Source organism: Limanda limanda, chromosome 13 (genome assembly GCF_963576545.1).
Source record: "Limanda limanda chromosome 13, fLimLim1.1, whole genome shotgun sequence".
Classification (NCBI taxonomy): Eukaryota; Metazoa; Chordata; class Actinopteri; order Pleuronectiformes; family Pleuronectidae; genus Limanda; species Limanda limanda.
The window spans coordinates 19,731,262-19,746,149 of NC_083648.1; the positions used below are offsets into that span (position 1 = coordinate 19,731,262).

Consider the following 14,888-nt stretch of genomic DNA (forward strand, 5'->3'; position numbering starts at 1 on the left):
AATGAAGAAAATCATAGACTATATATAAAAATCAAATCAAATGCTATATTTTTTTTAAATGAGAAAGACTGTATATAAACATGAAATGAAATAAAGTCAAATAAAACACAACAAAAGTGTACATTGTCTATTTTAAAGTGAAATAAAATCATAGACTTAATATATAAAAATATAATCAAGTAAAACTTACATACTTATTTCTGTTTTCTACAGTTGTATTTTGAATCAAAATTTCTTCAAATAAAATAAATTCTAAAATATATACGATAGAAGCCTACACACAATGGAAGATGTTGAGATTTCAAATTCTTGTTATCAATTCACCTTTTTAAGCTTACCCAGAATACAATGTCAAATAACCTGAAACATGGTCAATACTGAGTGATGGTATCTCCCCCCCAAGGTAATAATTGATATGAATGCCTAATCCCAGTTATTGAAATGAGATTCAGCAGAAGTGTAACTTCCTCATCCACAGAAAAGGTTGAATACATCTAAACAGAAGGAATACCAAACAAACCCTACACAGGATATAACCTTGGTGATAGTGACAAAAGCTTTTGGTATATGTACCCTTTAGGTTAGGTTATTTGGAATCAACCTAATGTTAAACTCACAAATAAAATTAAGCACAACACATCTTTCTTCTGTGCCTCATCTACACTTCAATAAACTGCAAGAGCCATAAACATGATGTCACTCAACCACTACAGGAAATCACCTGAGGAACAGTAATAAACAACCAGAGATGTGCAAAGGTCCATTCTCTGGTAGGCTGCTTATCTGCTCTGAAATTCTGAAGAAGTCAGACCCTGCTATTATGCAAATATTTGCATGTGAGGGAAATAAAAATCAGCACAATAAAGACAGTTGATTCCGCATGCAGCTCCCTCGCATGCTGGTCTCAATTTCTGAGAACAGGAGCAGCAGTAGCGAACCACGTAGAAGCTTTTGAAGGAGCACATTTTTGCAGCTATGGCCAAGTGCCGAACAGATTGCATAGAGGGACCTCTGGTGATCTGTTTTGAGAAGCTCGGTCGTTTTATCGGATCCCATCCCCTGTGGTTCCTGATCATCCCCCTCATTCTTGCTGCAGGACTGGGGAGCGGGTTTTACTTTCTCGACGACAGGCTGTCCGACGACCTTGAAAAAGAGTTCACACCTAGTGACGGAAAAGCCAAGGCGGAGAGGGCATACGTCCAGGAAACTTTTCCCGGAACCGACGGCATGTTTTCCAGCTTGAGGCTGAGCACAGACGGGAATTTTGCAACTTTCATAGCTACGAACGACAAAAATATCCTGACAGTGGAGTCACTGCAGGAAATCCTACATTTGGATACCAAAATCAAGAGTATGGAAGTGCAGTTTGACAAAAAGTCAATTGCATTTAATGGTCTTTGTGCTGTCTTCAGCGGATCCTGCGTCTCTAATGAGATTCTAGATATTATTAACTATAATGCCGCCAATATAGAAACTGTCAATTTGACATATCCATGGTATAGATTAAGCGGGATAGAAATTCCTCTGTATCGAAGTCTGGGGAGTGTGACATTGTACAAGGGTACGCCACTTGTTGAAGATGCTCAAGCCATTCAGCTTTTTTACTATTTACAAGAGGGAAACAAATCAACAACAGATCTGTGGCTGAAAAGTTTCATAGATTTGGTTGCAAACGAAACAACGACTTCTATTCAGGTAAGCAGACTTTTAACATGGCAGTGTTTTAAATGATATGCTTTAAATAAGTGATGTATATTAAAAATGTATTTCAAATCTTTCCAGGTGTCATACTCCACCTCAATGTCAAGACAGTGGGAATTTGAAAAATCACCAGATTCTGTCATCACTCTATTCTCCATCACGTATACCATCGTCATCACCTTTTCAATCGTAACATGTGTGAGGTTAGTGAAACACCCGTTTGTTGGTGAATTGGCAACAAGTGATGTCAACTTATTTCAGCCAGATAGAGAAAAGCTTAAAACATTTAAAGAGCATATGTTTTGTATTGAGTTACTGACTCCTTGTAATGTCTGATTCCTACAGGACGGATAATGTGCGGTCGAAGGTGTGGGTTGCAACATGTGGGGTGATCGCCACAGGTATGGCTGTGCTGAGTGGTTTTGGATTGCTGATGATGGTCGGACAACCTTTTGTGATGACAGCAGCCTCCTCTCCTTTTCTGGTATTAGGTGGGTTGTGTTCTCAAAAGGACTCAAAACAACATTACTTCCAAGTAAAGTAAAAAATTAATTCATAGATTTATTGACGTGGTTTTCATTGTATGTAGGTTTTGAATTAAAACCATAATTTTCCTTTTTCCATTTACAGGTGAGATGATATGTTATGAGATTGCTTTAGTTTTTTGGTGTGCATTATTTAGAAACACCTTCCCGGGAGAAAAACATTATTGGTTCTTGAAGACCAAAAGTTAATGTTCACTGTGGAAAATTATACAATTCCATGAGTCACGTGAATTATTGTGATGGTCATCATAAATTTATTTTACCCAATGGCTGCCTGTAAAAGTAATAAAACTGGAAATAGAATGAAAGGTCTTTACCTAAGACTTTCTGCTTTTTAAATTACCAAATATTACATAGGCCTATGCAAAAAACAAATCTGCAGCCAAAATGTTGTGTTCTTCCTGTCCTTTCCCATCCCTTTAAGACTGGTGCAAAATGCTGACGAACAAACAAACAAATTGTCAGAAGTTGCCATTTGAATTATCCCTCCTCTTCTTTTTAAAGGTATTGGAATTGATGATATGTTCATCATGATCTCCTGCTGGCAGAGGACCAGAGTCATTGACAGCGTCCCTGAACGGCTGGCAGCCACCTACCGGGAGGCTGCCATCTCCATCACCATTACCACTCTGACCGATGCTCTGGCTCTTTTCCTGGGCTGCATCACTACCTTTGGCTCGGTCCGGTCCTTCTGCCTCTATGCTGGGATTTCTATATGTTTCTGCTATTTGTACAACATCACTTTCCTGGGCGCTTGCATGGCTTTGAATGGTCAGAGGGAGGGGGAGAACAAGCACTGGTTCACCTGTGCCAGAATCCCAGAAGACTTACCTGATGGGAAATCAAAAGCCTCCAAAATCTGCTGTATTGGAGGAAGATACGATCAACTCACTGGAAAGGAGGAAAGTGAGTTCATGACCCGCTTTTTTGAGAAAAGCTATGGCCCATTTCTAACCCACAAAGTGACTAAATCAATTGTAGGTGTCATATATGTAGCCTATCTGGCCGTTAGTATCTATGGTTGTACGACCTTACAGGAGGGACTTGACATCAGCAATCTGGCTTTGGATGACTCCTACATTATTGAATACTACGATGCTGAAAGGGTGCATTTCTCTGAATATTACTACAGTGCAATGGTGGTAATAAAAGAACCCATCCAATACTGGGATAATAAAGAACAGAAGAAATTGAACACATGCATTACAGATTTTGAAAGTTTGAGCAATGTCAATAATACATTTGCTTGGTTTGATTTTTATCAACAATTTGCAATAGGAAATGGTCTCGACATCAGCTATGAAGAGGCTTACCAAACCAATCTGGCCCTTTTCTTAAAATACAGCCCAATATTCAGAGAAGACATCAACATGACAGCCGGTGTAATTCAGGCCTCTCGCTTTTTCATTCAGACGCTAGACAGAAACTCAGAGGAGGACACTATGACCGGCCTCAGGAAAGCAGCAGAGAATTGTCCAATAGGTCTCATGGTTTACCACCCTGGTTTCATCTATTTTGACCAGTACACTGTCATCGTTGGCAACACCATCCAAACCCTCCTGGTGGCTGTGGTTGTGATGCTCTTCATCGCACTCGTCCTGATACCCAGTCCTATATGCTCGCTTTGGGTGGTGTTTGCGATTTGCTCGGTCATTGTTGGCGTGACAGGATTCATGGCACTGTGGGACGTAAGCCTGGACTCCATTTCCATGATCAACCTCATCATGAGCATTGGGTTCTCTGTGGATTTCTCAGCACATATTTCTTACGCCTTCGTCTCCAGTGGAGAGGCCGATGTCAATAAGAGAGCTACGGAAGCCTTGGCCCAATTAGGGTATCCTGTTCTTCAAGGAGCAATGTCCACTATTTTAGGAGTGGTGGCGCTGTCCTTTTCTAAGAGTTACATCTTCAGGACCTTCTTCAAAGTTATGTTTCTTGTGATTACATTTGGGGTGTGTCATGGCTTAATGTTCATCCCAGTGTTCCTGACACTGTTTGGAGTATGTAAATGTTGTTGAACTGAGGATATTCATATTCTTATGATTCGAGGAATCGAGGATGAGTAAGACAACTTCAAGATAATATTGTAATTTCTTTAGGCTTCTTTTTATTTATTTCAGCTGCAATAATAAAATGGCATATGCTGGTGCTGATAACAGATAACAACTGTATATACTTCCTGTTCTGCAATGTAAAATGAAGGATGACACACACTGCTGCTGCTTCAACTATTCTAAAAAAAGACATTCAATATTTTAATAGAAATATAACTGCAAGTTTTTACCCACAACCTGTGTTGAAATGTCACATTTAAAATAAAGGATTTCTATACTCATTACAGCTTCATGTTTGTTTCACATTGTTCAATGACAATACTGCACAATACTGCGACTGATAGAACTGGCCAACCCTCACAAGTATAAAATCCTAACGAATCCAATCCCGATGCTCTACGTCTACATAAGTGCAGTGTGTATTTCTTGCAACTTTCTTTGTTCTGAACACACATTGTGAATGAAATAAATTACATGAGGATAGCACAAGTGTGTTTTCGATTTTGTTCACTTACCCAAAGTGCTGCGACGTTGTAGTTTTCTCTTTTTACACTTTCTACTTCAAAAAGGAATAAAATATACACTTAACAGTACATTCCTCCAAAAGGCAACCTTTCAGCAACAGGGGGCCGACGGAAAGAGAAGGACAGGAGAATGTACTTATGATCTTCTCAAACATCCCAGACAACATGAACTTGATGGAAAACTCACTCCAGTTCTACGTACTAACTTGAGAATTAAACAAGCTAAAGTGGGAGATACAGCCTGACATTAATCAACTAAGTAAAAGCAACACTATGTAACTTATAACCTTATATATTAGCTTCCAATTTTCACTTTCATTTCCACTCCTCTGCCTGAAAGTCTGGTCTTGCTCTATCTAACTTTGATGAGCAGGTACCATCTCCTGTGAGAAATGTGTACCTGACTGAGAGTCACAAGTTCATGAGTAATGCCGAACTTTAGATCAGTTAAAAAGACTTGGAGGTCATTAAAAAACTGCATTTATATCTCCAATATTAGGAGAGGAAACTTTTAAAATATGAAGAATTCTGAACAGAGTTGGGTGTATTTTTTACAAGGGCAGCTCTTCTGGTTCAGGAAACAAGGGATCATGAGGAATATCCACCCTTCAGTTGTTAGACTTTGTTTTTTCCTCAACATGAAAACCTCTTGATCGCTTGGACAAAGAGCCTTCATTCATAAATACCATACTCATACCTACACATGTGGCTGTAGAGGGCGCTGTTGGTCAGTGAAAGTTACATGGTGTTGCTTCAAAGTAGCTCTTTGGGGTACTTGTATTTGATGCTCAGCATTCCCCACTGACATGGGAATCTAAACAGACCTTGGTGAACAGAATTTAACCAAATTAAATATCCATAGAATTTTTAGGTGCATATTTTACACAATGTAGAATTTCCTAACATCACCTCATAAAGTGAGGAGCTGTTAGGATGAGCTGAGCAACATCCTTAAAATCGGACATTTGACCTTCTCCGCATACAACGAACGTGTGGTTCATACATCTGCTTACCTCTGAACACAGGAAAGTTAAGTTTGAATTTCAAACTAAACACCCTGTCTGGGAATATTGATAAGATTCAATGAAGGTGACAGCGGAGATGACAGAGTCCCATATGAGCACTTGACTTCATACTTCTCTGGTTCATTATTCAAAAACAGAGTTCATTCCTCCCTCCTTAATGCTTGTAAAATATGACCCCATTCCCTGTTGCTTCCCTGTGATTGTTGCTATTCTTGCTGCTTTTATCTCGCATCCAGGTTCTTGCCCTCCAGGACCAGCTGGATCTCTTTGGCATCCAGTGTCTCATACATGAGCAGAGCGTCCGCCAGGTTCTTGTGCTCCTTGGCATGAGACTTCAGCAGGGCTCGAGCGCGCTCGTACGACTCCTGGAGTAAATTAAGAGAAAAGACGCTTAGAAATGTTCCTACAGGTTTTTCCAAATTCAGTTATTCTATGACGGATTAGACAGACCTTCAGTAACAGCCTGACTTCATGCTCCACAGCAGCTTGTGTCTCTGGGCTCTGCCGTGTCATGTCAGTGTAGGTCATCACACCCAACTGGGAGACAAAGAGGTGAGTCAATGCACAAATAAATGTTGAATTCTATCAACAAATGAATATAATGTTAACAGTCTTTCCTTTTTGTGTGTCTGTTTAGTTCGCCTACCTTTTCACTCATTCCAAATCTGGTCACCATCATCTTAGCGATCTTGGTCGCACTGTCAAAGTCACTTGATGCTCCTGTATAGGAAGAAATTACATTTATATAACCACTTATCCTGCCCTTTTTTTAAAAATCATACTGCTGAACACGTTTTCTTGTGCAAAAAATGTATCACAGTTTTTCCTATATTTTACCCTCTCAACCAAAACATCTTATTAAAATCCATTTCTTACCTGTTGTGATATACTCCTGGCCAAATATAATCTCCTCTGCCACACGTCCACCCATACTGACGTCCATCTGGGCCAGTAGCTGAGAGCGAGTCTCACTCCACTGATCATTCTCTGGAAGCATTGACACCTGGAGAGAAAAAGGACAAAAGATTTGCACCAGAACTGGTTCTTAAATCGAACATGCAATGTTAAAATGAAAGAAAAAGACAAGCTCCTGGCTTTCTTACATGACCCAGACTCGGGCCCCTGGGCATGATAGTAGCTTTGTTGATTGGCATGGCATCTTTGGTGTAGTAAGCAACGATTGCATGGCCTGACTCATGGAACGCTGTGATGCGCTTATTCTTCTGGTCTATTTCTGCACTCCTCCTCTCAGGACCTTAAAGTAGAGAGAACAGAAGGGTTAAAGATGTGGTTATACTCGATGGATTGGTCATTGCGTGTTGCTTTGAAGCCGACACAAATTGTGCTTTAGACACGGTGACTAGCATACGTTCTACTAAACGATAGGTGAGAAATATAAACAACACCACCGGAAAAAGGCAAAGAAGAAACACAAACAGAATTGTTCATCGGATTGTTTCCTCCAGGAGCTCCACTTTGGGCACTCCTTTACAATCACAATCCATTCGTGGAGGTCGTCCCATAGTTTCCAGCAGGTGCCTCATCTTTACCAACAGCATCTGCAATCTCCCTCCAGGAGCCATCTTGCAATTTCTGTGCTCCCTCATTGACATTAATATTTGTGCTTCCTATTCCTCAGCCGAAACGATGGCAACGAACCATGAACCAGCGGAAATAAAGTAATTTTTTGTGCTACCTTGCAGAAGGACAGGGACGACAAACATAAACTCGCGTGAGAAAGAAAAAGAGGAAGACAGTGAAGATGGGGATTGGTGGAAAAAAGTATATGCAAAGAAAACACACGAAAAGGAAAAAGTCAAGTGGTGCTGCTCATCTTAACCAATTGACAAAGCGTTTCTCACCCATGAGGATTTTGTCTTTAGCAAACTCCAACTCCTTCATAGAGACCATGTCTTTGCCATCCACTGCTGCCTTCAGGGCCGCCTGGTTGACCAGATTCTCCAGGTCAGCGCCCGAGAAGCCGACCGTGCCCCGGGCAATAATATTGGCCTCGATAGCTGTACAGAAAAAACACAACACTCACACAGTTCTCACAGTTATCTGAGAACAGCTCAGACTTTGTTATTGCTTTACAGAAGCAAAGCAGATATCTAATAAATATCTTTAAATATTCAGCCTATGATGTCAACAGTACTACAGTTACACATTGGAGTAAAATATATTTTGGCTTATATTATTTACTTATTTCACACCTGGATCTACTTTAATCTTCTTCAGGTACCAGTTGAGAATCTCTGTGCGTCCTTTCACATCTGGTTTGGGGACAGTCACCTGCATGTCAAAACGTCCTGGGCGGACCAGGGCACTGGGAAAGGGGAGATAAGCTTATAAAAATACTGATCCTGTGCCAGAGTATAACTCAAAGCCGTACTTCAGTCTTTGTTATTGAGAAGGACAAAGTGTGACTCTGACAGTTGTAAATTTTGACATTTCCACAAGTGCAGTGTAAGCTTTGACATTTAATCTCAAGAGAAACAGATGTGAACATACTTATCCAAAGCCTCTGGGATGTTTGTTGCTCCAATGATGATCACACCTTCATTTGGTTTAAACCTATGAAGTGTCACATGATGCATTCACGTTAGTGTCTGTAATTCAAGACTTTTCTCTTGTATCACTTTGTGTACTATAGTGTACAGTACTACATGTACTTGTGATTAAAGATGGTTCATTATTATCTGAATTGCAGACTGCATTGTAAATTAGTCAGATTAATAAGGTGTTAGTATCAATGTGATGAAGTACTTTGATTTGTCATGTATTCATTTAATAGATTTGCCATAATCAGATTCCAATGTGGTTACTTTTGACCTCTATATGGTTTCTTTATTAAATGTGCAAGTTTATATCACTCAATATTGCTATCACAATAACAAAATTGTTTACATGATCTTATGTTAATTGCCAGTTCCCACAATAACTGTTAATTTATTTCTTAAGCTCATGAAGTACAAAGTAACATAACAAGGTTAAGTAATTTAGTCGCTGTATGAGTAAGTACTTACAACTAAGGTACATGAAGTAGAAAGTTTAGTATCATTACTTAGCATTTAGTTACTGGTTCTCGCCTCAAAAATCAAGCAGTGAATTATCACAGAAGATTTTATCTTCTCTTATTATCTGTTCACAAATGCATAACAAACCCATCATACATTGCCAGTGAGAACATGAACTTTTCTTTTAAATTCATAATCTAAAATTCAATAATTCCATTTAATAATATAACTGAAGTATAATAAATGCAAGCAATAATTTTACCCATCCATCTCAGCGAGTAGTTGGTTGATAGTCTGTCTGGAGTAGGGGTGCATGGGAGACTCAATCCTTTTCCCACCAACACTATCCAGCTCATCAATGAAGATCACACAGGGAGCATTGGCTTTACCCTCCTCTAGAAAAAATATGTTGTACAAACAATTATGTATTCATTCCTATAAATAGCAAAATCCGGCAGCTCTTGTGTTAGGAGAAAACATTAATATTCAATTGGCCTGTGAGGACAAAAAAGAGAAAGGAAAAGTTTTTTAAAAGTAAGCTCACTGAAAAGGTTCCTGATGCGGCTTGCTCCCACTCCAACGAACATCTCATCAAACTCTGACCCAGAGGCATAATAGAATGGCACATCTGCCTCTCCGGCCACCGCTCTGGCCAGCAGGGTCTTACCAGTCCCTGGAGGGCCGACAAGTAGAACACCTAGTACAAAGACAGGAAGTAGAGGAGATGAGAAGAAAACAGAACCTTGAAAAGTATTGTTCTGTCACCATATCAGATGATAAGATATCATAGACTTGCTGTTATTCATTTAGCTTTTCGTTTAACTTAAAATGCACAGGAACCACTCTACCTTTTGGCAGCTTTCCTCCCAAAGCGGTGAATTTCTGTGGGCTTCTCAGGAACTCCACCACCTCCTGCAGTTCATTCTTCGCCTCTTCCACACCTTTGACATGTTCAAATGTCACGTTTTTCATCTGAACTGGGTCCAGAGCAGAGTCCAGGCCTGATGTGGTTCGAAACCGCACTGTCCAAAATGGTTAGATTAAAGTTCGAAATCACACTGCAAGGCTTGGTTAATGAACATACACTTAAGCGCACACACACACACAGCCTACTGTTAAGAGTTATTAAATAGTGACATCTAATTGTCTATATTAGTGCTTCACAGCATTTGCACACTAGACATATGTGTTATTCATATTTTTCAAACCTGTATCCAGTCAATGCAAGCTTTCACATCAGCTACAGACTTTCTCTGAGCAATATAACAGCTAATATTTTTCAAGGTCAAAGTTGAATTTTCGGTAATAAAAGGCAGCTTCAGATGAGAAAAGGAGCCTTTACCCGATAGGAATGGGGTCTTGGAGATACCATACACCCCGACCAGAAGCAGCACCAGCAGGATGAGACGGTTCCTCTTCAGAGAGTCTGAACAGTTGGAAAAGTAACATGAAAACATCATCGCTGTTTCCTAATATAACTTATAATATTTATATGGGTGATTTAAGATTTGCCTTGTGTGCGTAGTGTCAAGGCTTGAGCTTTCAGGAAACCCTCAGCGAAGCCCCTCTTGAAAGACTCATGTTGTCCATCCGGGACGTTCTTGTTCTTCGTCAGGCTGTCTAAACTTTCCACTTCAATCCCCTTGTCACGTGAAAGGATACCCTGCAGCACAAGGCAAAGTTACACATGAGTATTCACATAGTCAGAATACTCCTTCACTTCTATCACACCTTCCAAATCAATCGCAATGGAAACTCTGCTCTGCCTTTATTTTTAAATTTCTGCAGATATAGCTTTTTCTCTTGCAGGGTAACCTCAGCTGTAACTTTAGTACCTTCACCTGTTTAACTGTGTAGCATTTGCAGAGTAAACTAAGAAACAACCCCACAGCTATTTCAGTTGTGGACTTGTAGGTCTTTTATTGAGAGTCAACTTGTCCTCATACTTCTTCTCCGTAAAAAGTCTAATATATTAAGTATTTCCCATGGAGCACTAAGTGTGTGAATACATCACTAAATACCTACCTTCATAAAAGATGGTGTGAACCCGTCAGATTCCAGGGAGCGCTCATAGTTTGACTGCAGATGTCTGGTTTTGGTCCTTAATGTTTTAAAGCCCCTGCTCTGGACCAACACTTTCAATATAAAGTAAATATATGACATATTAGTAGTTTAAAAACAACTATATTTCTACTGTATATAACTTTAATTATCGTTAATGTTACAAATGTTGAAACTTTTACATGTAAATGTGCAATGAAAAATAAGAGGCAGAGATAATAACAACAATAAACTGGAATATTTGTCATAATCTCACTACAAAGATTAGTCTACATTGTTTTCAAATACCATACAAACAAAGTAACTCAAGTATTATTACTCACTGAATGCAATGCTTCGGATCAGTGATGAATTATTACACCTCTTATAATTGCTTCTAATCCATGGTTACCTGGCCAGTGGTGTAGCTCTGTGAAGACAGACTCAAACGTTGGAAGCTGCTGCCTGGATAAAACTTGAGCCGACAATGGAATTGGACTACATGAGAACCCTGGAAAAAGAGGGAAAGTGCTTTTTATTACATACGTATAATAAATAAATACACAGATAACTGAATGTTAACTGAACATGACTTGTCACAAGTATTATTGGAGGGTTCAAGGTTAATAATGGCAATTTTATTTATATAGAAAATATAATTCGAAGAAAAAGTGCTTCATATTGAGAACAAAATAAATATGAATTTTGTTTTATGGTATTATCTCAATGTAGTATATATATGTGTATACTATAATAACAAATACTAATAAGATGATTATAAAATAAAGCATACATACAAATGCATCACACATCCATAAACCAATTAGACATACAACATAGCACTCAAAACTCACTTAGTCAAAAGAAATAACTACACAGCAGCTTAACAGGAAACCTGCATCACAAATGGACAGAGTAGATACAGAAAATCAGGCAAAAGCCTGAGAGAGCAGAGTGTTTTTTAATTTTGCTTTTGAAAGTTGACACTGTTCACACCTCAGGTCCAGAGGCAGCTTGTTCAAGAGAACAGGACAAGGGTAACTGGTGTTCAAAACCAAAATAAACATCCTCACCATGCTTGTTGATGAAAAAGGAGTGTGAAGAGAGATGTGACGTCCTCCAGGCCATCTGACTGCCAAGTGGAAGTGGTGCTTCCAGCTTGCTCAAGCATGGTAACACACCGTTCACAAGCTCATCCAGCTGCTGTGTTCCCAGGTCGGATAATCCAAGCTCCCGCAGGTTCCACACAGGCTGAACAGAGGTACAGGACACAAAGGAGAGTTTGATTCTTTGCAAAGTTGAACACTCTATTAATTACACCTGCACAATCTAAATGAATAACAACATGTGTTCGCTTTTGTGTTCTGTATGCGCCACTACAACAGAGCTTTAAATGTAATTATGTATATTTATATATAAATATGACACTAACAGACTTAACAACTGATAAAGAAGGCTGGCTCAGTCATTGGCTGCAAACCAGACTCTTTTGAAGTGGTGGTGGAGAGGAGGGCACTGAACAAACTGTTATCATTGACAATTACAAGCACTCTCTCTGCCACCTAGTGGACAGAGAGAGGAGCACTTTCTCCATCTGACTGGTTGAGCTCCAAGGACAGATACAGGAAATCCTTCCTGCACACAGCAATTGGACTGTACAACTTCTCACCTCTGTCTAAAGGTGAACCTTCAAAACCATGAGTCCTATAGTTTCTGTCCACACCTAACTCTCTGATAACTCTTGCAATAACTATTTTTTGCACATATTGTATTCATATCCTTTTTTACTGCACATCTTTTAGTCATATTGAATCATCAACAACTGCAATTTAGCCTTTTGACACGCTGCTGTGATACAAAATATCCAAAATTGAGATCAATAAAGTACATATATCTATCTATCTATCTATCTATCTATCTATCTATCTATCTATCTATCTATCTATCTATCTATCTATCTATCTATCTATCTATCTATCTATCTTTCATATTTTAGTACTGAGGGGTTGGCTGGTGGTGTTAAATTGTGCATCATTTTGGTCAGAGGTCTTTCTAATATCCTGCCTCCTTCATTATGTAAATAGAAAATAAAAAATCAGAAAACCTCTCATCATAATGTGGTTCAGTACACAGCCACCCCTTACTATGACCTAATCAAGAATCAAATGACTGAATCTACACATTTTCAACAAGGTTATTTTAAGCTGTTGAAATGAATCGTAACAGCCAGTGAAGGTGAACCTAGTACAGTGGCCACCTTGTGAATTGTTTGTGCTCCATGCACCGTTCAGCCAATGGAAATGTGAAAGCAAACATGTGGATCATTACAACATAGTGTGATATTCTCCTGCTGGTGCGTACCTCTGTACAGTGTTGTGGTGAGTCGGAGGCATGCTCCTTGTGTTTCCTTGAGTTGCAGGTGGAGCTGCTACTGCTTCCCACTGAGCTCTTCAGGAAGTGGAGGGCGTTGATGAGGTGGCTGAGAGGCACCGTCACCTGCGAAGGACATTAATATGACCACTGTCATACGTGCTACCATATTAACTCAAATCACAGGGGGAAATTATAGCTTAGGTTACGTTATGTGCACTTCAATTTAGTACTTGTTAAAATCTAGCAGTAGTTATTTTATAGTTTAGTATTCTTGCACAACTTAACAATTTGCACTGTCCATCTCTTATGGTGATGACTATTTGCACAGTCTCCATACATACTTACATCTGTAATTCTAGAGGGATTTTCTGGTTCTATCTCCCTATTTACACTGGCCCCAGGTAAAGTACACCAGCTAGATGGAGTCATTTAGTCTCCATGATCTAAATCAACCTTCTTATCATGTACTAAATAAGACACAAGTAGGTTATAGACACATGTGATGATCATGTTTCTTTGGATAATCTGCATAAACTGCTGATTTATAAGAATATGCATGAGTCCTCTAACATGTCTGTCCCTGACATAGTTTCCCTTCAGGCAGCTAAGGACACTGAGCTTTCAGCAGAGCACTACCTAAGGTTACATGGCGAGTTAGCTCCGGTGAAGTCCACGGCCCACACAGGGGCTAAGTATGCATGTTAACTCACATGTACTTCACAGGACTAAACCTGAACCAAAGGTCAACAGCTATCTCAGTCCCAAATAAAAAGGCAAATGTTAAATTAGCATGCTAGCAGGCTCGGGTGAACGGGAACAGGACCACAACAATAACAATGCTAACGTTAGCTTGGCCCGTTGCTGGGTTACCTGTGGTTGGACCGTCATTGACAGAGAGAACATGATGTGATTCTCAGAGGCGACGGCCGCTGAGCTGGAGGAGTGTGCTCCGCTGTCCCCGATAGTTACAGTCCGTGATGGTTTCGCTTTAACTTTCGGTCGCAGCAAGTTGACGTTACAACTTGACAGCGCAAGGAAACCGGATATGACCTCAACGGTGTGGTGACAAACTTTCTGTCCCTGTTGAAATCTGTTCGTCCTTCACAGGACTGGATGAGGTTCCGCCCATCAAGCCTCTGTCATTACATCGTTATATTAATAATAAGACTTTAATATTTATGTTTCTCTTCAAATATTTCACTTGAAATCCTAAATCTATACTACCTACATTACCTGTATGATAAACAAGAGGATGGAAAAGAAAAAAAACATGTTAAACATTTACCACAAACATCCAACAAAGAAGCTTCACTTCAGTATCTTCATATCTAATAAAATAGTTTAAAATATCCCCATATTTGTATCCTTAATCATTATAAACTTAAAGAACAATTGAAGTTACGAATTACAATCTGTTGCATTTTTTTCCAAAGTAATATTGCTTGCTAATTCACATAAGTCTTAAGTGTGATAAACTAATTTCCTCCTTGTATTTAAAATCTACATTTAAACAGGAGTAAAAAAAAACAGCAATGGTGGAGGATTTAGCACACAGACAATATCCCTTTTCAAGAACTCGTAAAGCTTTTTAGTTCAAATGAATCTGTGT

At 39.4% G+C, this 14,888-nt stretch overlaps 2 protein-coding genes across 3 annotated transcripts; one reads left to right on the plus strand and one right to left on the minus strand.

Moving 5' to 3' along the window:
• The first annotated feature begins 969 nt into the window (after window positions 1–969).
• On the plus strand, window positions 970–4,450 carry LOC133017799 (patched domain-containing protein 3). The gene is made up of 4 exons (XM_061084001.1): window positions 970–1,695; window positions 1,783–1,904; window positions 2,047–2,192; window positions 2,751–4,450. Exons 1-4 carry the CDS (start codon window positions 976–978, stop codon window positions 4,262–4,264), a joined length of 2,502 nt encoding a protein of 833 aa, XP_060939984.1. The 5' UTR covers window positions 970–975; the 3' UTR covers window positions 4,265–4,450.
• Window positions 4,331–14,305, minus strand: LOC133017798 (ATP-dependent zinc metalloprotease YME1L1-like). 2 transcript variants are annotated; one of them, XM_061084000.1, is made up of 18 exons: window positions 14,150–14,305; window positions 13,268–13,402; window positions 11,980–12,157; window positions 11,319–11,417; window positions 10,892–11,001; window positions 10,379–10,529; window positions 10,209–10,292; window positions 9,715–9,867; window positions 9,411–9,563; window positions 9,129–9,261; window positions 8,361–8,423; window positions 8,063–8,175; window positions 7,712–7,867; window positions 6,953–7,104; window positions 6,726–6,852; window positions 6,496–6,569; window positions 6,300–6,386; window positions 4,331–6,214 (listed from the first exon to the last, which is right to left on the minus strand). In XM_061084000.1, the coding sequence occupies exons 1-18, from the start codon at window positions 14,180–14,182 to the stop codon at window positions 6,071–6,073; spliced, it is 2,145 nt and encodes a 714-aa protein (XP_060939983.1). In that variant the 5' UTR covers window positions 14,183–14,305; the 3' UTR covers window positions 4,331–6,070. The 2 variants fall into 2 exon arrangements, with proteins under 2 accessions (XP_060939983.1, XP_060939982.1); XM_061083999.1 differs by having other exon boundaries at window positions 9,715–9,888.
• Window positions 14,306–14,888: the final 583 nt, after the last annotated feature.